Source organism: Hippocampus zosterae, chromosome 5 (genome assembly GCF_025434085.1).
Source record: "Hippocampus zosterae strain Florida chromosome 5, ASM2543408v3, whole genome shotgun sequence".
Classification (NCBI taxonomy): domain Eukaryota; kingdom Metazoa; phylum Chordata; class Actinopteri; order Syngnathiformes; family Syngnathidae; genus Hippocampus; species Hippocampus zosterae.
The window spans coordinates 3,612,017-3,634,321 of NC_067455.1; the positions used below are offsets into that span (position 1 = coordinate 3,612,017).

The window sequence follows — 22,305 nt, forward strand, 5'->3', positions numbered from 1 at the left end:
TTTTTTTTGCAATTCTCGTTCTATTAAACATATCCCTGTTACACATGTCCATCCATTTACATTTCGCTATAATCATCTATACTCCTTAATCACTCCGCCACCACCCATCCTACTGGCTGCATCGCGATACATACAATATAATATTGCTGTCAAACTCTGATGTTTGTGGAAATCAATTTATTTCAAATAATTTTCTAATCGTGTTATTTTAATTGTTCTCTAAAGGTGCAGTGTGTAGAACATCTGCTCCTATGTAACTGTGATGCCTTCAAATGAAGCGTTGACTGATGAATCCTTGTTTTTTTTTTTTTCTGTTTAGACTTTTTTTTTCTTTTTTTTTTTAACTGGTGCTGATTTGGAGTGCAAGAAGCTTTTCCGAAAACGTCGGCGAGCCTTCCCTTCGCAAAGAAAACGCTCTGATATGTCCTGGATATTTGCTGGAAGCCGAGCGAGGGGAGGAAAATGGCTTTTGCGGCCAGTGCTGTGGGATGTGTGCGCTTGTGTACGCTACATTGTAGCATGATGTTGCATCGCCGACTGTTATGCAGCGCAGCATTCCGCTGATTTGCGTAGCGCTGTGCTCCGTAACATTACAAAGCGCGGTGTGTTAGCGTTCTGTTACGGAACATTAACGGCGTGTTACATTCTGCAACGTTGCGTGGCGGTATAGCATTATGCTGCCTAGCGTAGTGCAACGTAACATTGTGTCGCGTTGCACGGATATGAAAGAGCCAAAAATATAAGGACCTCTTTTGAGTGCTTATTTGCAGAGAGGTTCCAAAAACAAGCGACAGAATCAATCCTTTTTCTTGCCTCAGAGGAAGTGCTTGATCCTCACATATTCCCCGCTGAAGGAATCAAGTCAAGTCAATCATGAATCACAAGAAATCACTCATACTACCCCCTCCCAAAAAATAAAAACTAAAAGAAAACATGCAAGTTGCCTTAGGAAGCCGTTGTTACAAAAAGCTGCACGGTGTTATTTCTTTGCCAAAGTACAACGAAAATGCACATCTTTTATTCTTAGCGTTGAAAGTGATGACGAGTAAAAGGCGCGTGTGGATGTGTGGGGGTTGTTGATTTTTCTGGACGCTTCTGACCGTAACACTTGTCTTTACGAAATAGGGCTCACCCAACAAAGCTGTTAATAATGGAGATCTTCTTTGTGTTGACTGCTATTTATTCCTTTTTGGTTTTTTTGCCCCGAGTGGACTCGAGTCAGCGCTGGGCCCAACCGAGAGCGTTGACGTAGACGTGAAAGCTAACATAGGAAGTAGAACAAATGCAACGGAGTAAACGCGTGTCAGGAGTTTGGTTTGAGTGAAGAAGATGCAAGTCGATAATAGTTGTTATCAGAACAGCGGACGATGTCGGAGTAGGATCGGAAAGTTAGGCAATACCATATTTTCTCAAATTGTGGTCACCCCTTCCAATAGATCGACCGGTGTTATCCACTTATGGAAAAATGAATGCCTCCCTCAGGGAAAGAAACGGTAGTGTCGCGTCTTACTACAGACTCGTGCAGTATTAAAGCTGATCGTATCAAATGTGACGCTTAAAATAAAAAAAATAATGAAATGAAAAATAAATGCCTGTACCGACCAAATATAAACAACCATTTCAACTCCGCTGCTAACCAAAAACAGCAGCACCTACCAAAACCGATCAATCAAAGTGTGGAGACTTATGCAAACACGTTCTTTAAAGCTAATTTTAGTAGTAAAAATTGTGACTGTTTGTTTGATGCCCCTCTAACAAAATCAACCTTCATTTACATCACGAATGTAGACATAAAGTTCATCAATGCCGTCCTCCAAACACGGCATCGTAATTCCACAGAAGGAAGGGTTGCTATTTTTGGGAATAGTCCACAATGGTAAAACCGGAGGGCTCAGCGCTGCTACGCTTGCAGATGACTGACATGAGTCTTCAACACCATTTACATTGGTGATTTTCTTAAGCAGTGCCGGACCAAAGAGGCAAAAATGATGCTCCTATTTCATGTACACTTTTTTTTTTTTTAACTCTCCACGTGGTGCCTGCCCCGCAAATAAACAGAGTACTTATTTCGAATGTATTTGAAAGAAACCCAAAATAGAGCAGAAAGGGTGCCCAATGTAAAATCATTTTTGGCGGCAAATTGTGACGCAGTCCAAAACGCAGACCGGAGAAGACCTTGATCGTATGACGTATGAATTTGATTTGGATGTGCCAAACGCTTGAGGTTGAAAACGTACTATGATTGTATTGTTGGATGGAGGGGGGTGGGGGGTGGGGGAGGGTTCACATAATACATGTTACCATTTCTATAGAGTCTTGGAATTGGCCAAACAATGAGAATTTATAGCTCGCAACTTGTATTATATTTCCAGAATGTACCATATTTGTCTCTTATACGTGATGACTATGCAAGAAGTATACTGTGTATTTTGGGTTTTGATTTTACTGAGGCTGTTTAAATGATGTACACTTTAAGGAAAACAAATGTGGTACGTAGTTTTTTTTTTTTAATAAATTGGGGAAATAAGTGTCTCTTTTTTTATTTTTATTGTTTTATACCAATGACTTGGGAGTCAGCACTTTGTTTTGTTTTCATGATTCAGCAGATAAAGATTTTCTCTTGACAAAGTTGGAGTAGTTCGAAATTCTTATGAACACAATCTGTTCCAGATTGCTGCTTGAAGAATTTTTCACCTCGGAAAAATATTTGTGTTAATTAATCACTGTGAACACACAACTCGAGGACAAACACCCCCCAGATTTAATCCTTTATTGGCCTAGATAAGCAAATATTTTATATTTATTATCGCACTGTATGCTAGTGTACCAACTGGTAGCATGTTAGCTTTTTAGCAGTTCTAATTTGAAATAGAATCCGACTGAAGAATGTTGGCACTCTATTTTTCTCAATGTTAAATGTTAAACTATCGACTTGTTAGCATTTAACCAGTTCATTTTTTATGTCAACATATCAGGTGCTTGTATGTTAGCCTTTTTTCAGTTCCCATTTGAAAACGGACATCATGCTAGCAGTTGGCATTAAGTTCAAATAGTTCTAGTGTTTGTTTTCATTCTGATCCTTTTGTGTGTGTGTGTTTTTTAATAGCAGTTGCGACTTTTGTCCTTTTGTGTGTGTGTGTGTGTGTGTGTGTGTGTGTTTTAATAGCAGTTGGGACTTTTATGCAAATGTTTCATGGTCACTGAAGCGTAAATCCTGTCAGAACAAATAGACAGATCATTTTGTTACAACAAGAAGTTTTTTCTCTTCGCCGTGTAATCATCCAAGATCTTACATCATCACGATGGCCACGGTCCACAGCATTTTTTTTATCATTGGCTGCATAGCAGGTAAGTCCCATCACTTTGTTTTAATTACATTTTAAAAATAGGATGTAAAATAAATGTAGCGGTGGTAAATGTAAAGATCGAACAATCCCATAAAGGTTAATTTATAGTTTAAAATCGATTATTGGTAAATTTGTTGGTGTTTTTTTTGTTTGTTTTTTGCCTTCTTTCTTTTTTTTTTTTTAATATTATATTTCGCCTTCTTGTTCCACTTCTGTGACCTGCCAAGTGTTTGACCATATATGGTCATTCCGAGTCAACTCATTTATACAATCAAGTCTTGAAAATTTCGTCGCATTCATTTAAAAACACATGCAAAGCTGCTTTATGTAAACATTTTTTTCCTGATCGTATTCATCCTTTTTAAATACTAAAACACAAAATCGTAAAACGGCAACAATTTTGTGTATACACGTTAATTTACTGTATATAAAATTTTACAATAACAAAAGCATCATTTGACGCGTACTTTTCAAATTACTAATTTTATTATTGGTACAGTATTTCCACTTTTTTATTGCGTCTCTGAAATGAGATAACGAAAGTCACTTCCTGTGGGAAAGCTCTATTTGCAGATTGATCAGTTTAAGTGTACCTTTTGTGTTAGTGGTCTCCATCGGGGTGAAGGTATCCTTGGAGGTGGACAGGCCTTGGCTGAGGGTCCACTTGTCCCATCGGGCCGTGCTGGAGTGCTGTTACCGGACCGGCACAGCCTCCCCCCAAACCATGTGGCTCGTGCACCGCCAGCCCGACAATGGCACTGCCGTCCCGCTGTTGGTGCCTGCGTCAGACCGAGTGAGGTCGGGCTTCAGAACGTACGCCGGGGTCACCTGCGGGACCCTGACCTTTAGTGAGGTGAAAGTGGTCGACACGGGCCTGTACAGATGTTGGTTCAACGACACCACCATCATCACGCCAGGCACCTACCTACAGGTTTACAGTAAGAAAACACATTTTTTCATTTTGATTTGATCTTTTTTATATGTATTTGCTTAGTGGAATGCCTTGACCGTTATAATTTTCAGCCATTTGAAAGCCAGTCGACCTGTATAACACACATTGAGCACGCTCATTTAGCAGCTGCTGTTGGCCACAGCTCATACCCAAACACTCACGCAGACTTGATGTCACACAGTACTTTGCTAAGCCCCGCCTCTCAAAGACACATGTATGTACACAGAAGTTCACTGTCCAGGAATTGTGTTCAGGGTGTAATTCTATGGACGACCACAAGATGGTTTAGACACACCGTTTTTGTTTGACGGTGTAAATTTTGAAAGAAGAATGAAAACTGGGAGCATTATTGAATACAACTTTATTGTCAGTAAAATTAAAGGCCAGTTTAGGTTTTGCTGAAAGTTAATGAATGTCAAGTCCTCTTCAGTCTTCTCCGAGTGAGGTGGCGTGCAAAGATGGGAGTCAAAGGCACGCGAAGCAGTGCTAACACCTCATAAGCCATAAATCCTGTTAAAGTCACTCCGCGTTGTTGTGTCAGTGTTAGCATCCGTATTTGCTTGTCTAGCTAATCTGCACTCTGCAGCATGCGCTCATTAAAATCACTCCCGCTCATTTCTTTGGAGGCTGCAAGTGTGCTAAGTGGAGGCCCTTCTCATGGTGAAAATGAAGCTTTTTTGTCCTAATCTCATTAGCTGCTGATGTGAAACAAGCTACGGAGGATTATGCCATAAGCATTACCTAACAGTCTGATTGTCCATTCATGCCGTTCATATCGACTAGACTTTGTTTTCCACTCTAAATGCTTCACTTGTGTAATCAAGCAATTTCAAGTAAACCCGAGAGTCTCAGTAGTCTCGCTCTGGTGACGCTGGTGGCATTTTTGCACCGTTTCTCTGTGTATATGCTGGCAATATCCGGAATTGCCAGGATGATTCTACCTAAACGACTTCATTTTACGGGATAAATGCTGATATACCTTGAAATTTGCCCAAATGTTTGTGTGCATCTAGAGCCGCTGAAGAAGACGATAAACCTCAGCGAAAAGACCAAAGACGGTATCCTAATGGCCGAGGGAATTTTACTACTTCTGTGCGTCCTGGTGCCTTCGGCCACACTCCTCTGCAAAGTCAGATTGGTTACGAATTTAGCGACACCAATAATTTCCAACAGATGAAGCGCCGATTGTGACTTTTTTCCCTCTTCTCTCAGTCAAAGCAACTTGAAGCACTAAAGCAAAAGAAGGCAAAGAGGGAAGAGGAGAACATCTATCAGGTTGGACACTCCCACTCTTTTTTTTTTTTTTTTTTTTACATTAGGTCAAAATTAATTTCCAGCAAGGTGAAAAATCTGTTTGCCAAAAAAACATTATGTGACATCCCTGAGTAAAGGCCTTGACAAGTGTTTTCCAAATCTGTACATATTTTGTTGAATATGATGATTACTCAATGTTGACTTTCATCCACAGGGCCTCAATCTGGATGACTGTGACAAGGCAGCGAGCCTCTACCAGGATCTGGTTGCCAATCGGCATGAAGAAATCCAGCTGGAGAGCCCATGACTGGAACAGAAGAAATGAAATTAGAGGGGAGGTGAGGAAGGACAGAAATTGGAGTCCTTGTTTATTAAAGTGCATGTGATGTTTGCATAGCCATTAGATGGCATGCATAGCTTTTTGGTATCCAACAATTTAGTGTCCGCATCTCTAGTTTGTGATTTGTACTTCATGAGCATTTGAGTGGGGGGGGGGGGGGGGGGGGATTTATGTAGCAGCTGAGGGTTTGGATGTCTTTTTAGAATTGCACACCGAGACCACCCTTTGTACTATGATTTTTTTTCATGATTTTCTAAAAAAATGTCTAATAGTCTCTTTGTTGTATTTATTTTAATTCATTTAAATTGTTATCATTATCACCAATTTATCATTTTTAATCATTTTTATTTTCATGTTTTACTTTTAGCCGAGTTTATTTTGACTTGTTTCTTTAGTCTTGAAAATGCTGTATTTTAGAGCGATTAAAATTTTTATCAGCTCATTTTAATGCATTTTGAATTTTATTATTATTTTTGAATGTCGTTTGCTCAAATGTCATTGATTTTTACTGTGCTTTTTCTTTGTGTTGCATAAATGTCGTTGCGTGTATACATTTGTATTAACAACCCATTTATTGTTCAACAACAATATTGTTGTTATTGGCGACAACTCTATGACGCCACGTTCGTGTCCAATCAATGGACCTATCACGATTGGCTGCCGTGCCGAGACGCCGTCTCCCATTGGCTATAGCAAAGCATGCATAGGTGGAGCTTCGGCGCCCCGCGAGGCAGGTAGGGAGAGGTCTTGCCCGCTTGCTTGCTGGCGGCGGCGGCGAGTCAACAAGGAGCGTGAGAACATGGCGTCGAGCAAGAAGAGTGCTGGGAGCGGCAGGTTCGACAAAGGTGTCAACGGGAGACGTTCGTCTAAACAGAAAGAGGCTCCAGTGGGTGAGTCGGGTCTTTCTTTTATGTTTTTTTTTTGTCATGAATGACGTCTCGTCCGAGCCCGCCCCTAACATACTTTCAATTGCTTGCTAGTTTAGCTGCTAACTCCCGCAGCTGGCTTTTAAGCCGTTAGCCGCTTAGCTCCACACATCAAAACAATTTAGCTTGTGACGCTATGAAAGCGTCGCTGTCCGTTGCGAAGTAAATGTGCGCCACCCTTTTCCTTGCCCCTTCGTGTTGATGACAACCAGCACCCCCTTCAGCCTTCATAGTGTTCCGAGGCGTAGGTTTATGCTTACTTTTCCATTTTGTGTCCCAACTTTCAGCCACTGAATCTGACAGGACTCATCAGAGTAGGTACGGTTAAAAAATACAGTCATTTACATTGGTGCCCCTTTTACGTGTTTGTGTGCGTGTTGTTAGTCATAGTGATGTTTCCCAAGTTCTCAATCGTGACGTCAGTCAAGACAGGAAATGGCTCGTGACACAACTGTACCCTTATTCACTTTTGCATCCTCTGTCCTCACATATATTCTTGTGTGCATCGTCCGATTCCAGAGTCGCTTTCTACAGGGAGTGGCACCTTTCGAGGTTTTGCTCATACGTGAGTCATTTCTTCCCATGGGTTTGCGTGATGGATGTTCTGCCTGTGCTTACGTCCATGGGTATTGTGGTTTCCTGCCACTGTTCCACAAAAAAAAAAGGGTTAGGTTCACTGAGGATGTTTGCTTGCAGTGTCAATAAGCATCTGCACGTTGGTGAACATTCGGTTCTTCCAATTTAGAAGCAAATTCTCCCACAGGAGATGCAGTGAGTCATATGTATTTTAAAGCGCCACGCATAGAATACCTTAATACAGTGTATGCACGTGAGGTGCAGGGATTATTTTTGTCCACTTGGAGTCACCATACTCACTTTGTACAATTGTGACTAAATGTGAATGATTCAGGCCTGAGGATTTCAGAAATTTAACAGAAACCGTTTTTCGGTTCTGTTGGATTACACAATGGGAAACCACGATAAATAATTTTGGTTTCCGTAAACGTTCATCATGGGAACCCATTTTTCGATTTGAACTGATATTCATAATCAAGAATTCTGACACTCAAAAGTCTAATATTTAATGGGTAAATGTTTGAAAACTACCCACTAACAATGAACATAATTACATCAGCAGCTGTGTACTTCAGATTTATTCAATAAAATAAATGGATCAAAATATGTTGTTTAACATTTTAATTGCACTCATCATGAATACAGCATACCACAAACTCTGAGATGTAAATAACCATAATTTCAATGGCTCCTCACCCTCTTTATTAATACAAAACCATGTAATAGGTTTTGAATGGTTACAATCATGTGATGAATCATTTTTTTTAAAAAACGACCTTATTACTATACATGGACTTATAGTATTGATTATGGCTTGACGTCCTCTTTGCAACCCCAAGACGACGCACTTTGTAATCTACTATCAATTTGACCAAAGAATCTACCACACATCATTATTAGTTAACATTAGTATGACTACAGCTTGTGATGAATGTTTTATTCATAAAGTTACCATGTTGACAACTAGTAAATCATAAAGTAACTCAAGACTGTTTCATCATATTTTTCATAGCGATTAGCCTTTAGATCTAATGACCAACTTCAGCCTCCCGTCGAATCTCTCTTTTGTGTTATGCGCATACATTACACGTGAGCTTAGTGATACGCCCTTCTTCGGATGATTCGGATGAAAAATCCGACATTTCTTAAATGTTGTAAGTAATACACCTTTAGGTGTTGTTTTTTTTTTTCTCTCGCCACAATCTAAATCCTTCATTTAGAAAGCAACACGTAAAAATGATCCCACGGAAACGACGCGCTACCGGAAACGATCGTTACCGTGAAATCCGCAGGCCTGCTGACTTAGGAGGTTGACTGTGTCTTAATCATGCCTGCGAGTGGAATTCTCGCAGTGTTTGTATGGTCACAACACCCCATGAATCAATATTGTCCCAAGACTGCTGATTTGTACTACAGCCACCACAAAGCAACGGTGTGTCTCGGGGCGGGATATGCGGTTGTGACGTTCACAAATCAACGTCGTGTTATTTAAGACGGCCTTTATCCGCATATTTACAGTGCAACAGTCACAACCATCATTCAACCAGCCAGGATGCCATCTGTGCCAATCACAACAACTCGATAACAACTAGGCTAGTCAAAACAAGGCACATGCTGGCAGGGGTTGGTCGGAACAAAAGTTTGGTCGGCATGCACAAGTTGCCGCAAGTATTCTACTCAATGCCCCGCCTTTCCCGAGCAGATCACGTCGCAACTGTCCCAGTTTGATGCTGTAGGGAATTCCTTTTGAGTGTTTCACATATCAATCTGGTTCTTGCCAGGGCAACAGTACAGGGCCAGCTGCTAACTGACTTGCCCATGAGCCAATCTGCGGGTTGAGTGTCATTTGTGGCAAATGACAGCTTTTATTTTGTAGAAAGTGATTTGAAAGCGGACGGGCGGCTTGTGTCTGCCCTACTATGGCTGGAGGGATTGCAATTTGTTCGAGCGAGCAGTGGTAGACTTGGTTAAAGTCGCTATGTTGATATTGATGTCCATGATATTAACATTCAATGGGCAGTTGAGTAATTCAAACCAGTTTCACATGTTGAAATCATAATCGGACTGACAACTATCTTCTGTGCCGCAGCATGAAAGACCGAAAAATTGAATTATTTGTTGTCGATGGGTCGACAAGAACCCAAATCGTCCTCCCTTTCGTCCTCTTCTTTGCAAGACATGCGTGAAAGGCCACTTAAAAAAATAACAAGTTGCGGGTAGAAGAGGAGCACACAGCGTGGGGTGGATGGAGAGCGGTGACCCCTGTCCCAGAAGTGCGCACGAGATCAACTTGAACAACAGGAAGCATGCAACAATAGCCGTGTGCGCATTGGCTCCGTGCGCATACTCCCAGTAAGACAATTATAGACGAGAGGTTCCAGGTTGCAGTTCCTTTTGGTGAGGAAGTCACATTCTTCATTCTTGTTGAGACAAGGCCCCATCACAAATGTGCTATTCACACCCAAAAAAAAAAAAAAGGCAACAGGCCACATAAGAAAGAATCTTGCAATGTATCCAATTATTATACAGTTCCTTTATGAGCGTCTTGACATGCTTTAATGTGGACTCTTTCAAACTCGGCGAAATTGCAAGTGACTTTTTTTCAGCCCTAGAACCCACTTAAACCAAACCCACCGGTCTTAACACTATTCTGACAAATATTGCATTTGCAGAATGAGAATGAACTCTATCGGTACCGTAAATGATGATACACGTCCAATCGTGTGGCTCGTTTCATGCTTCTGCTATGACTTTCGTGACATTTTATTCACCGCCGTCCCCCTTCGATCGACTGAAATTGACAGTTAAGCATGTGCGTGTGTGGGTGTGTGTATTAGTCAGCGGGTGAAGGGTCACATATTCCGCCGAGATCCATGCCGCAAAAAAAATATTTGTACAGACATGGCATAATTTTCTTGTTCGTTGTGGTTTTACAATCATGACAAATATCCCCGAGCCTAATCATTTATGTAAACCAAAACATCTTGCGAAATGGATTCCAAGTGACTTTATCATGATTTCATTTTTCACGGAATGTCACCTTCGTTTGTTATTGGCAAGTTCACAGCACCTCCATATTAGGACATATATAAATCAGGATGTTTTGTATTGTGTTGTATTGTATTATAAGACACTGCTCTGCAATACCCGCTCCAGTCCATTGGGGTGCAGCAGATCACCAAAAACAGTGCAGGGTTCACCTCAGTTGCAAGAAACAAGCATATTTCTGGTTCCTTTCCTTGAATTGAAGGGCATCTCGAGTTTTCTGTGGATTATTCACTAGTGGGGAAACATGCTTTGTGTTGTCCATCCATCCATGACATTGTGGAGTGAGCACTAAGACAACAAGGATTTGAAATCAAGTTAAAATCCAAGATACTTGAAGCAGTCAAGACCAAGACTTTGAGGCCAAAAATATCAAAAATTTAAAAAAAAGTTCAGAATAAGGCTTTGAAGACCCGAGACCGGGTCAAGACCAATACCTCGAGATCAAGTTGAGACCAAGACTGACATCAAGTCAAGACAGAAACTTGGAAGAGATCAAATCAGGTCAAGACTGGGAATTTGAGAGTTAAACATTCTGCGGCGAATTAGCTTTGTCTTAAAACGTCTGCTTGCTTAATGATAACACTAAGTGGAATGCTTGAGACAGCCTAACAGAATTAAACAGAATTAAATTTTTTTTTTTTTTTTTTACTTTACATTACTGTAGATTAGGGCACGAGAAAAACACTGATTAGCTGCGTGTGAGCACCACACTGCCCCCGGAGGCCAAGGTGCGCACAACACAGGCAACACATATTTGTGGTCAGGACAAGCCGGAGCCAAGTCAAAGGAGTGTCAATAATTGCAAGGTAAACACGGACAACAACATTAAAGCCGACTGTGTTACGCTCGAAAGCTCCAGTTTCAATTTCAACGCCCAGGGACAGATTTGGCCTGCCGCACCGGTTTATGTGGCCCGCAAAGGCAAATCATGTGTGCCAACTGCGTTTCTCGCTAAAATGCAAACACTGGAAATTGTCTTTACTCTGTCTTTTAGTAAAATAAAATGTCAACAGGCGACGAAAAGAATTAATCACTTTCAACACACGCGATCTGATGAAACATCTGAAGAAATTCGGTTTGACACATGTCCTTGAAAGAAACCACAACTTCCCATGAAGATAACCCCACTGCAGTACTGAGTGAGGAGCTCATGGTGGGATTTCATACTCGTGCTCGGTTGTCACTGAGAATACTTCTCGGTCGCGAAGCCGTACGCCGTTTCGCTCAACCTGGAAATTGAAACAGACTGAAATGAGCAACGTGACAAGATTTACCCAAAATGACAGTCTGTCAAATTGCTGAATCTGGTTGGAGCAGTCACTTCAACGCGCCAAGAATTCTGACAATCTGTGCGATGGGTTGCAGAGAAATTTAGTTTAAAGTTGGGGGAGGTGACGTTTTGGAGGAGCGTTTTTGTGGGATATCGCTGAACAAAAACGTGGTCAAAAAATACCTTTATTAAACAGTTTAACTTTGCAGGCCCAAATTCCGAGATGTCAGCAGGTCAAAATGACCGTGATGTTTTAAACGCTGACACTTGCCCGAAAAACGAGTGCAAATTGGCAACGATTATTGGTGAGAAGCGCAGTGTGGGCAGCAAATATGTCATGGACCTTCTGCATTTTATTGTTTAATTTTTTTTAATTTTTTTTGTGAGTGTTTTCGTTGTGGAGGATTTTAGATGCAATTGAAGGGCACATTCCACTACAAAGATGCTGGCTAATATTTACACTTCTTCTTATATCACATCCATCCATCCATTTTCCGATCCGCTTTAGAAAAGAGGGCGCTAATTATTTTTTAAAAATTTTCCAGATTAAAGTAAGTAAATGAATGGTGTTCTAGAAATGTTGTATTTTCAAGCACTGTTTGATAAAAATAACCCAATCAATGCTCATGTAAATTGCCAACTCTGAACTTGTAAACTGCGGTCGTGAAGACGGTATCCATTATTTTTCCTGACCATTGATCGAGTCGTTGGAGCGACTTGTCGCTCCAATAATTCCAGAAGTGAGAAAATGTGGGACAAAAAAAAGTTTGTTTGCGAGAAGAAAATGTTTGCTAGAAAAAAAACTGAATGTTTTCTTAGCGGCTCTTCCCCGTATCGGTCACGCTCCCTCCCGGATCACCTGCCAATTGTGTCGAATGTCAAAGGGGGAGCCACATACTCCAAAGAGCCAATGGCGAAGGGAATTGTCACACGGAGGCGCTGGAGTGGGGGCCGCACTTGTCTGTGGCAGTGCCGTTTAAAAAGCCGAGTGGCGAGAGTCGAGCAAATTGAATCTGGGGAAGCTCCCGACAAGATATCCACTCGAGGCTGTGAGAGTAAAACCGGAAAGCTGTCTCTTCTTTCCGTTGGCCGATCCCTCCCCTCCTCCCTCCTTTCCTTCCTTTCTTTCCTCCTCACTCCTTTATCTTCTTTTTTCTCCACGCTCGCAAGAGGGGACACAGACAAGGACAGAAGCTTGAACACAGATGCTGGTAAAGTCTTTTTTTTGTTTTTTGTTTTTTTAAACATCTCTATCATAATTTTGTTTCGCGAGCACGCAAGTATGTCGATACATCCATGAAATCATTTTCATGTTTACAATGTTGCTTTGTAAGACTTGTGGTTAGCTTCAGGCGGCGGTTCTCAGACTTTTTTTTAATTTTTTTTGAAACCCAGTACCATCTAAAACAATCCCTGGCTCTCAAGTATTTCATATTTTGGCAAGCCGTGGTGAAATTATGCAGTTTGAAAATCAAGACTGTGTGTAAATATTGGAGAGGCCGGGGGGGACGACAAACTACTTGCATTAGTTCAGTTCGACACAGTGAAACACATTTTACTGAAATGTTTGAAATAGTTGTAAAAGTAAAGAACAACTGAGCTGTACTGAACAAATAAAATACGACAACCTTTATTTGTCCCACGCTGGGGAATTTTGCGCTGCACCGGAATTTAAAAAGTTGAAGCCACGATAACGCTTAGTTTGCACTCAGTCGTTTCACTTGAGAGAGTACCGGCGTTGATACACACTTTTTAGAGTCATGGGCTTTAACCCTTTCATGCACCCGAGAACCTGATAACATGAAAGCGAAACTGAAAGCGTTCAAGATGTTTGGTTGTCACCTGCAGTGAAAATCCGACGCAAGAGTTGGACACTTTGCACCCCAAGTATTGAAACAGTGAGATCAGGGTCTTGATTTTTGCACCAGAGACGAAAACGTTTCAGTTTGACACCTTTTGAGACCAAGACTGACATCAAGTCAAGACAGAAACTTGGAAGAGATCAAATCAGGTCAAAACTGGGAATTTGAGAGTTAAACATTCTGCGGCGATTTAGCTTTGTCTTAAAACGTCTGCTTGCTTAATGATAACACTAAGTGGAATGCTTGAGACAGGCTAACAGAATTAGCATCAACATTTTAATCTAAGGATATCAATAATGTGTATTTGATCACAACATTGGCAAAAAAAATTTGACTAATCACAGGTATGGTTTGACACGCTGATGTTTTTTTTTTTTTTTACTGTACATTACTGTAGATTAGGGCACGAGAAAAACACTGATTAGCTGCGTGTGCGCACCACACTGCCCCCGGAGGCCAAGGTGCGCACAACACAGGCAACACATATTTGTGGTGAAGAATAATTTGAAGAATATTGATCTGGTCACGGAAGAGGCCGTGACATTTTGCTCCCGTATGCGTTTAACAATCGAATCTGTCTTTTGGGATTCACGTTCTGAACTTCTTTCCATCGCTTTGGTAAAGGTGAGCATTTTTTTTCCCAAGGCTCAATTGGAGGCTCCTAATTGGTAATTGATTCATGTAGCGCCGACTCGTCCCTTCCTGCATTCCGGCGCTCGCTATTAACCGGTGTTTCTGATCAAATTTCCGCCATTTGTCACCACCATGACTGATTACATTTTAACTGCCCGTCGCGTTAATTTCTCTGGTCTATTTTGACTGAGACGTGGCTTTCCTAATCACGAGTGGCAGATTTTTTTTTTCCCCGTCATATAAATCCAAAATATTACCTTTGACACGAAGGAAACATTTCTTTGACTAAAGAGGGACATGCTTGCATATCACTTTTGGTGACCTGACGGTATTTAGCTCCATCCAGCGCCGTTCCAGTACAAACGACTAAATCAGGGGTGCCCACACTTTTTGGACCGAAGATCTACTTTTCGATCAACTAACCTCCCGGGATCTACCATTACTGGCGCTAACAACTTCCGGTGACGTAATTACACGCCATCGTAAATTTAAGATTAACCTGCTCTATTTTATGTTTAAAACATTTTTTTTGTGAAAATGAGACTGATAGGATGATTAGGGTGCAGCGTACATTAACACAAATAATATATTACTAACATGTACAAAGACACACAACTGGTTGTTTTGTTTTTTTTCTCCTCGACACTCCTCGGATCTACTTGGGACCGGTCTTCGATCTACCGGTAGATCAGGATCGACCTAAATTTGTCGATCCTGAAAATTTAGACTAATTACCTAATAATTACCTAAATCCTGTCGATTTAGGTAAATTTACAAATTTACCTAAATTTGTAAATTTCCAAATTTACAAATTTAGGTAAATTAGTAAATTTCCCCATTGTGGGACGAATAAAGGATATCTTATCTTATCTAATGGGGCACCCCTGGACTAAATGAACTCCCCACTGACATTGTCGTTCAAGTCGGTGAATTCTTCTCAGCCCAAAGGCAGAATGGCTGACAGAACTCTTGAAATGTATCTCCTTGGTTGTGCAACAGACTTGCATACTCTGTTTGAGGGTTCGAAAGCATTCAGCCTGATTAATTAGAATTTGGGCATTGTTTGCAAATGGCTTTGACCTTTTCACTTTGACGCATATTTAAGATGTTACACTCCAGTGTCCCCCGAGGCCCACTGACTATTTTTGTACGTATTCGGAGTATGTTTGGGAAGATATGTGAGGGCGGGGGGGGGGGGGGGGTGGGTTTGACTGCTCTATCAGAAAGATGCAAAGTTTCTCTCAGATCTTATCAAAGTCATGGGATGAGTTACCAATGTGTGCATGTGCGTGTTTACCGAGAAACAAATCTCACTTTCATTTCATTTAGCAGAGCAAGGGACACTGTTGGCAGGGCGGACTCCACAGTGTCTCTGTGACCGATCGGCAATGCTGAATAATCACAGTCTTGCTTGCCATCCCTGGCCCGAGTGGCCCTGCGGGGCTCACGTTGCCCTCGATCCGTATCGAAACATTCAGCGTGGGGCCGTACGTCATTGCCGCATACGGCCGCACAAAAAGGCCTCTCTGTTGATGACTGTGCGGTTCGAGGCAGGTGCCTTAGGAGCGACGTAGACGAGCCGATGCGAAATATGTTTAAAAATAATCCTGTATCTTGGTTTCTCGATCAAATCATTTGGATCCAAACAATTTCATCAAACGGTGTCCTGTTTCTTCAGAAAATTCAAAGGCCAGCTGATCACAGAGTATCTATGATCCAATTGGATCACATGCAAGAATTATTGAAGTACTATTGTTTGACCAGAAATATTTTTCATGAGGATCGCATTTCTTCAAATGAGTCGGGGACCGGCGGCTCCTTGAGAGTTCATAGATGTGCAAACCGCCCTCGCGCATGCCACGTAGCGATCCAAAACGAGACTTTGCAGCTCTTTGTGTCGGCCCCTCAATGCCCATCCCTGCGGGACTCCTCTATTAGTGCTTGTTTTGATGTTTTTGTCTGGCTCTCGTGGAACAAAAACTTTTTCGCGGTTCCCTGCACTGCCGTTTGGCTTTCAGGGGCTTTTTGCCGGCTTCCATTTCAATATATAAAAAAAAAACAACTCGGGCACAGCAAAAAATATCTCCCGTCCCAGTGGTAATTTGCCTTTGTGTCTTTTGTCTCTTGCAGTGATGGACACCAAGGCGGTTTTTGTGGCCCTGTACAACGTGTGCGAGGAGAATGCCACCTACTTCTCGGGGGGGGCCAAAGGGCCGCAGAACGACACGGCCCGGTTGCTGGTGGACACGATGAAGCTGATCCAGGAACACGCCCGCAGCCTGGAACCCGTCATCTCGGGCTTTGCCGCGGTCTACCACCATTTTGACTTCGACCCGCACATACCGGCCAACGGCTATCGCTCTCTCGTCAAGGTAGACCGCAAGCACACGCGCCCGAAAGTGACGAGATTATGATTGCATGTGGCCTGAGCGACTTAAACGAAAAAAATAAAATAAAAAATAGGATGGGAGATCCATTACACAAACTTCACTTCAACATCCTGATACACCCGTTACGATATATGTCGGTAAGACTGCCGATATTTTCGACGGACCCTGCAGCTTAGGCATCCTTGTCCTCCGCTCTCGCTCTCCGGCCTCCCGTTGGCAGGAGACGGCTTTCTTTCAAGGTCAGCTCATTTGTATCACAAATTGATTTTGTGTTGCAAATCAGGTTAGATATACTCCTGCAGCAAGCGGCAGTCCAGTATATCCGTCCCTCCTATACTCGCAGTGTTTTATCTCCCACAGTTATCGATGAAACGCGGTGACCTTCGAAAGCGGCAGCCCCGCCACAAGTGAATAAGGCAAACCGAGCAGCAAAATGAATGCCTCTCCCTGTTTGCCACGATCAGTCCCTCTCATTCCTCACAATAGCCCAGATTTATATGGACAGAAGTCCCAAGCTGGGTTGCTTTTACGCATCACAATTTCCAACGGTCTATATTAAGTCTCCTAGTTTGATCAAGCCTTGATTGTGATTTTTTTTTTTTTTTTTTTTTACCATGTATATAATGAAATCAGTTTCTCGAAATAGAGCAGACCTGAAGGCCTCTCTTATTCCCACACTCGGTGCAAATTTGCAGCTGAAGCAACCATCTGTTCCGAGAATCCATCCAAAACGAAATGAATTTGTTCCCAGCTCAACTGTTCTGCGCCATTTTAACATTTCAACGCATGGGTTTTGTTTGGTTTTCATGCTGGTCGCGCTTGCGTCTCCAACTTTTATTCTACTACTGATTCCAAAATAAGGGAAAAGGTCAACTTTTTTTCCCTGGTGAAAGGGCATAGTCTGCTCTTTGGTTTGGTCATTTCGGTACTTCCGTAGTCACGGAACACAATACTTTAGAAGTCAAAATGCTCTGAAATGGTTGGCAGGGAATTATCGGTAATGAGAAGCCGGACCCATTCCTGTGGCACAACAGTGCACGCTTGGGACATTTGTTGATTTGAATAGCAAAGGGGGAACCAAAAAACAACTTTGAAACCTTGAAATGCTCACAGAGGTGAAGTTTGCAGAGGTTATTTGGGATGACGGATGAAGACTGACTTTTGACTCATATTTTCATTGTTTCAAATGAGTGGGGTGAAAAAAAGGGATTTTAACCGCAGCGTGTTGGCTCCGTCTATCACCGCAAGCTGAAATATTACTCACTTGGCGTGGGCTCTTTCAGGTGGTGCGTTGCTGCCTCCTTCACATCATCCACAAGGGCCGCTACATCACCGCCAACCGCCGCAGCATCTTCTTCCGTATGGCCCACAACGCCGGCGAGATGGAGGCCTACTGCAACGCCCTGTGCCAGCTGCGGGCGCTGCTCTACCTGGCCCAGCGCATGTTGCACGACAACGGCCACGGGAACCTTTTCTTCCACGACGAGAGCGGCCTCAGCGAGATCTTCGTGCGGGAATACAGCTCCATGCACAAGGGCTGCTTCTACGGCCGCTGCTTGGGCTTTCAGGTTGGATCAGAGTTGAATGGCCAGCCGTCTTTTGAGGACCGCAAAGGTTTTCGAAGTAAATTCTGGAATTTCTAGAACGGTGTTTTCCAACTATGAGCCAAGCTATACATATTTTACATTAGGAAAAGCTGCCATGTCAAACAAAAAAACAAGGGGGGGGGGGGCATCAAGTGGAAAAGAATTGAATCGATCTGCTTGTCGTTAAACAACAATGCCTAGAATTGCGAGTTGAATTTTTCAACAAAAACTGTGCCGTTATGAAATCCTTCCCCTTTTGTGTTCTTTCAAATTTACACCGTCTCAAAATAAATGGCCATCTAGTGTTGGACAGTGGGACTACAACCAAAACATCACATTGGTTTGCAACCACACTATCTTAAATCATGCTCCTCTTACACCATTCTTGCAAATATTTTTTTTTACATATAACGCTCAATCCATTATTGAAAATGTAGTATTGTTTTTAAGTATTGGACAATGTTTTAACTAGCACAGTGTTGATCATGTTCAAAATTATCTTGAGGGAATTTGTGAAAGCGCAGTCAACTCCATTGCGGAGGTTCCGTTCAAGACCACCCACAATAGAAAAAATCTACAAAGTAGTGACCCAACCATAAATATTTTATTTCTCTATCTTTGATAACTTCATGCATATTCTGTAATATCAACATGCAGCATATGCATGTGAGGTGCAGATATTACTTTTGCCCTCTTGGAGTCGCTGTCCTCACAGTCTATACCGCGGAATGTGTACCTGCCTATAAAAAGGTTGACCTGGCCTTTTGAGTAACGTTTTGTTCAATGAAGCGATTCAAAGAGCAACAGCCCCTGTTTCCAGCCCCCACTCTGTCCAAACCACAATTTCTTCCAACTAGCTAACAATATTTACTGTACTAAATGAAACCAGTTGTGCTTTAGTCATCTTGCACTCACGCACCTTTGATTAAAAATGAAATGGTGCCGAGCTTTGTACATTCTGTCTTTTTAGCTCCGGGCTCATGCTCAGTACAATGTGAGCGAGCTGTTGTCTCTTCCATGCTTTTGGAATTAAACATTGAAATTGTGAATATTGCACTCAAGGTGATGATTTTGCTCTTTGGCCCCCACCAGTTCTGCCCCGGTATCCGGCCGTCCCTGCAGACCATCGCCATCGGCCTTGTGGCCTTTGGAGAAAACTACAGGCCCCATCAGTCTGGAATAGGTCAGCATCGTCTTTATTGTCATTCAAGTGTCGCTCTCTCATCTCACCTCACCGCCTCCGCGCACTGTTCCTTGACCGCCCTCCTGCTCTCCGCAACCACCCTGTCTCAATCATTCGATGCTACAGTATGTATGTGTTGCATGCTCTTTCATCCCTTTTGGAATCTCAGGCAATAGCCTGCAGTCCTCTCCGTATTTTAGAATGTGTCTCAAGGCAGAAGAGCCTTCGAAAAATATTGATCGTTGGAACACTTTGGTCTGACCAACATGAAATTCGTTTTTTAGAAATGTTGTGTTTGCCGATAATTGACATCGCAGAAGAATAATCCGGGGGGGCTGGTGAATTTTTCCATGTGAATCTTTTATATTTCCAGCCTCTGGGTGTTTTAAAAGATGACTTGACCACTGTTAAGCGTAGGGTAGTGATAAACGATGGCATGTTCCGACCGGTATGCAAATTTAAATTACATTGCTGCTGTAGGAACGGAACGGGATCATCAACTGAGAACCTTTTATGTGTCCCGGGCTCAAACTGTCACCATGAACGTTTATTAATTGCAAAGACGATGTTTTAAATCACACGTCATTAAGATCTGTCGTAATATAAGGAGAGGCCACGGTCAAACGACTTTGTATTAACCAGCCGACAGTAACTTGGTTGATTTAATCAAATGACCATCTTGTTCTGAGCACGGCTGCACGGATCGCAGGTGGTTAGCGTGTCTCCCAAATAAAAACAAAAACACACTTGGCCGGTGGTTTGATTTAACCTCCAAATTTTGCGCAACTTTTGCCGGTTTGAAGATTCAGTGTAATTCAACTATTTTTTTTGTGCTCTCTACTGTGCCACAGTGGAGGCAGGAGGTATTGCGCCATATGGTGAGTGTACACGCTCACCTCATCCCGGCGGAAATAAGAAACCCTCAGCTTTAAAGAGTTTGTACTCGTCAATAGAGTAGGCTTCCTACAACCCATCTGGTATCGTGTCCGTATAGATTTTTTTCCTCCCCTGCCTGAGAGTTGGCTGTTCGTCCAAAGTGCATCTATGTGACCTACTCGGAAAATGTTTTCAAAGTTGCTTGAATAGAATATACATAAAACATTTATAAATTGAGAAGTTGGTCGTGCTGTATGTCAATAAGGCTTTGTTTTGTTGTTTGCGGTTTTAGACGGCTCCGAGAGGCTTTGAGGTCTATTCCCCGATACAAAATGATTTTCACTCACTACGTCGGCAACACTAGTCTACTTGTTGCCCCCTCCTTTTTTTTACCCCGTTGATTAATTTTCTTCCCCAGCCGCCGTCTCCTCAACAGTACATCCTGCCACGCAAATGAAACTGGCATTCTGTTTCCTTTTTTCCCCGCAGGTGTAGCAGCTAGCTCCTTCTTTACGTCGGGCAAGTACGCCATCGACCCCGAGTTGAGAGGGGCCGAATTTGAGCGCATCACTCAGAACCTCGACGTCCATTTCTGGAAGACATTCTGGAACGTCACAGAGACCGAAGTGCTCTCGGTAAGTGGAGGCCTTGATAGCGTTTGCTGCTTTGCCAACTCGCTTCACAACGACTCGTTGAGCCGTTGCCGTCCGGTAGAATGTCCAAATATGGTTTGTTTTTTTTCCTTTCATTTACAAATCGATACTAATGCTCCGTCCCCATTTCGTTATTTTAATGCAATTTAATCAAATCAAAGCCATGAAAATAGCTTGATAAAACATACATTTGCGCTCTTGAACGCAACTCAAGTCTGAGAAGTGTTCTCTTAAGGAAATCAGTTCATCACGTACATGTTGAAATTCCATAAATTCAAAGGACTTTGTTTTGTTTTTTCAGATGACAATACTTTTCTGCCTGCCGCTAGACGTAGCCCGCTATCAATATGCATTTGTGCGGGCAGTAATAATAGAGGCGAAATCAATTCATTCTGCGGCATTCATGATTTATTCATGTCGTTTCTCTTTCCCTCCAGTGAACTTGCCGTGTAACTCGCAATCCCCTTTTCTCAATTTGCTGCCATCCTCCCTCCCCCCCCGCAGAGTCTGGCCAGTATGACATCAGTCCCGGTCAAGGTGAACCGAATGCTCTCCGTGCCTCCCGTGCCCTTCGACCTCCCGCTGGCAGCCAATCACCAAGCCTCGGTGACCATACCGCCGCCGTCGGCTCACATCGGCACCGCTCCGGTTCAGATGAGACTCATCTCGTACGACCTACGGGAAGGACAGGTACAAAAGCATTGTTTGACTTCACAAAGGCTGCTTTTGCACTGCATGGTCCAAGTGACAGACACAATTCCAATCTCTTGGCTCCCGAGTGGCACAGTCGGGATGTGCGTCATGACTTTAGATGGAGAAAAACATTATCTTGAGATTGGAATCAGGACTCTTCCAAACGTGGCTGAAATCCAATATGGATCACATGTCTGCCAGACTGCCACTCAGAGTGCAGCTTAAACACGCTTGACATGCGCCTGCATTTGTTCAAATTGCACAAAGAAATCACCACAGTAATCCAAAGAAAAAGCACACACAGACTCCAATACGCTCTGCTGTTTTGTTTAGTTTCTTTTAAACATAAAAGCATTTGTTTCTGTGGAGTCGAAACGACTTAAAAGACATTTCAGTTAATCTCAACGAGAATATCGACTTGATATTTGAGTAAATTATGTTATGAGCTTGGTCACAAAACAAAGTAGGAGACTGCCAGCGCCTCGAGATTCTAATAAAAATGGGTGGATTGAAACTTACCTACTCTACACTAAAGCCATCGATCGCAGATGTCTTTGGTCCAGTAAATTGCGGTGTAATTCCACTTTTGACCACGAGATAGAAGCATACTGCTTATAGAGATTGTACGGGAGTTGGGGGGGGCATGAAGTATTTTCGCATTTTTATTGAATATTATTGCAATTCCTCTACATTCCTGCTTTTTACGCCGGCAGAAA

General features: G+C 42.5%; 3 protein-coding genes across 12 annotated transcripts in view; all 3 read left to right on the top strand.

The window, feature by feature from the left end:
* arhgef1b (Rho guanine nucleotide exchange factor (GEF) 1b) overlaps positions 1–2,532 on the top strand; it is a 31,650-nt gene extending 29,118 nt beyond the window's left edge. For 6 of the 7 annotated variants that reach the window (XM_052064981.1, XM_052064980.1, XM_052064983.1 and 3 more), the window contains one exon: positions 320–2,532. The gene's annotated coding sequence lies outside the window, so the exon portion shown is untranslated. Of the gene's footprint in view, positions 1–225 lie in introns of all 7 variants that reach the window. The other variant, XM_052064982.1, reaches the window with a different exon arrangement.
* Positions 2,533–3,161: 629 nt separating this feature from the next.
* On the top strand, positions 3,162–6,035 carry cd79a (CD79a molecule, immunoglobulin-associated alpha). Its single transcript, XM_052065328.1, has 5 exons — positions 3,162–3,348; positions 3,953–4,285; positions 5,313–5,428; positions 5,512–5,574; positions 5,768–6,035. The coding sequence occupies exons 1-5, from the start codon at positions 3,303–3,305 to the stop codon at positions 5,858–5,860; spliced, it is 651 nt and encodes a 216-aa protein (XP_051921288.1). The 5' UTR covers positions 3,162–3,302; the 3' UTR covers positions 5,861–6,035.
* Positions 6,036–6,527: 492 nt separating this feature from the next.
* The window catches only part of lipeb (lipase, hormone-sensitive b), a 28,858-nt gene continuing 13,080 nt past the window's right edge, over positions 6,528–22,305 (top strand). The window contains exons 1-8 of one of the 4 annotated variants that reach the window (XM_052065026.1): positions 6,636–6,783; positions 12,884–12,924; positions 16,339–16,580; positions 17,882–18,166; positions 19,277–19,367; positions 20,219–20,245; positions 20,733–20,878; positions 21,401–21,586. In XM_052065026.1, coding sequence (XP_051920986.1) covers positions 16,341–16,580; positions 17,882–18,166; positions 19,277–19,367; positions 20,219–20,245; positions 20,733–20,878; positions 21,401–21,586 — 975 coding nt within the window. In that variant the 5' untranslated portion in view covers positions 6,636–6,783; positions 12,884–12,924; positions 16,339–16,340. Of the gene's footprint in view, positions 6,784–12,883; positions 12,925–16,338; positions 16,581–17,881; positions 18,167–19,276; positions 19,368–20,218; positions 20,246–20,732; positions 20,879–21,400; positions 21,587–22,305 lie in introns of those variants that run through there. The other 3 variants (XM_052065027.1, XM_052065028.1, XM_052065029.1) reach the window with 3 other exon arrangements.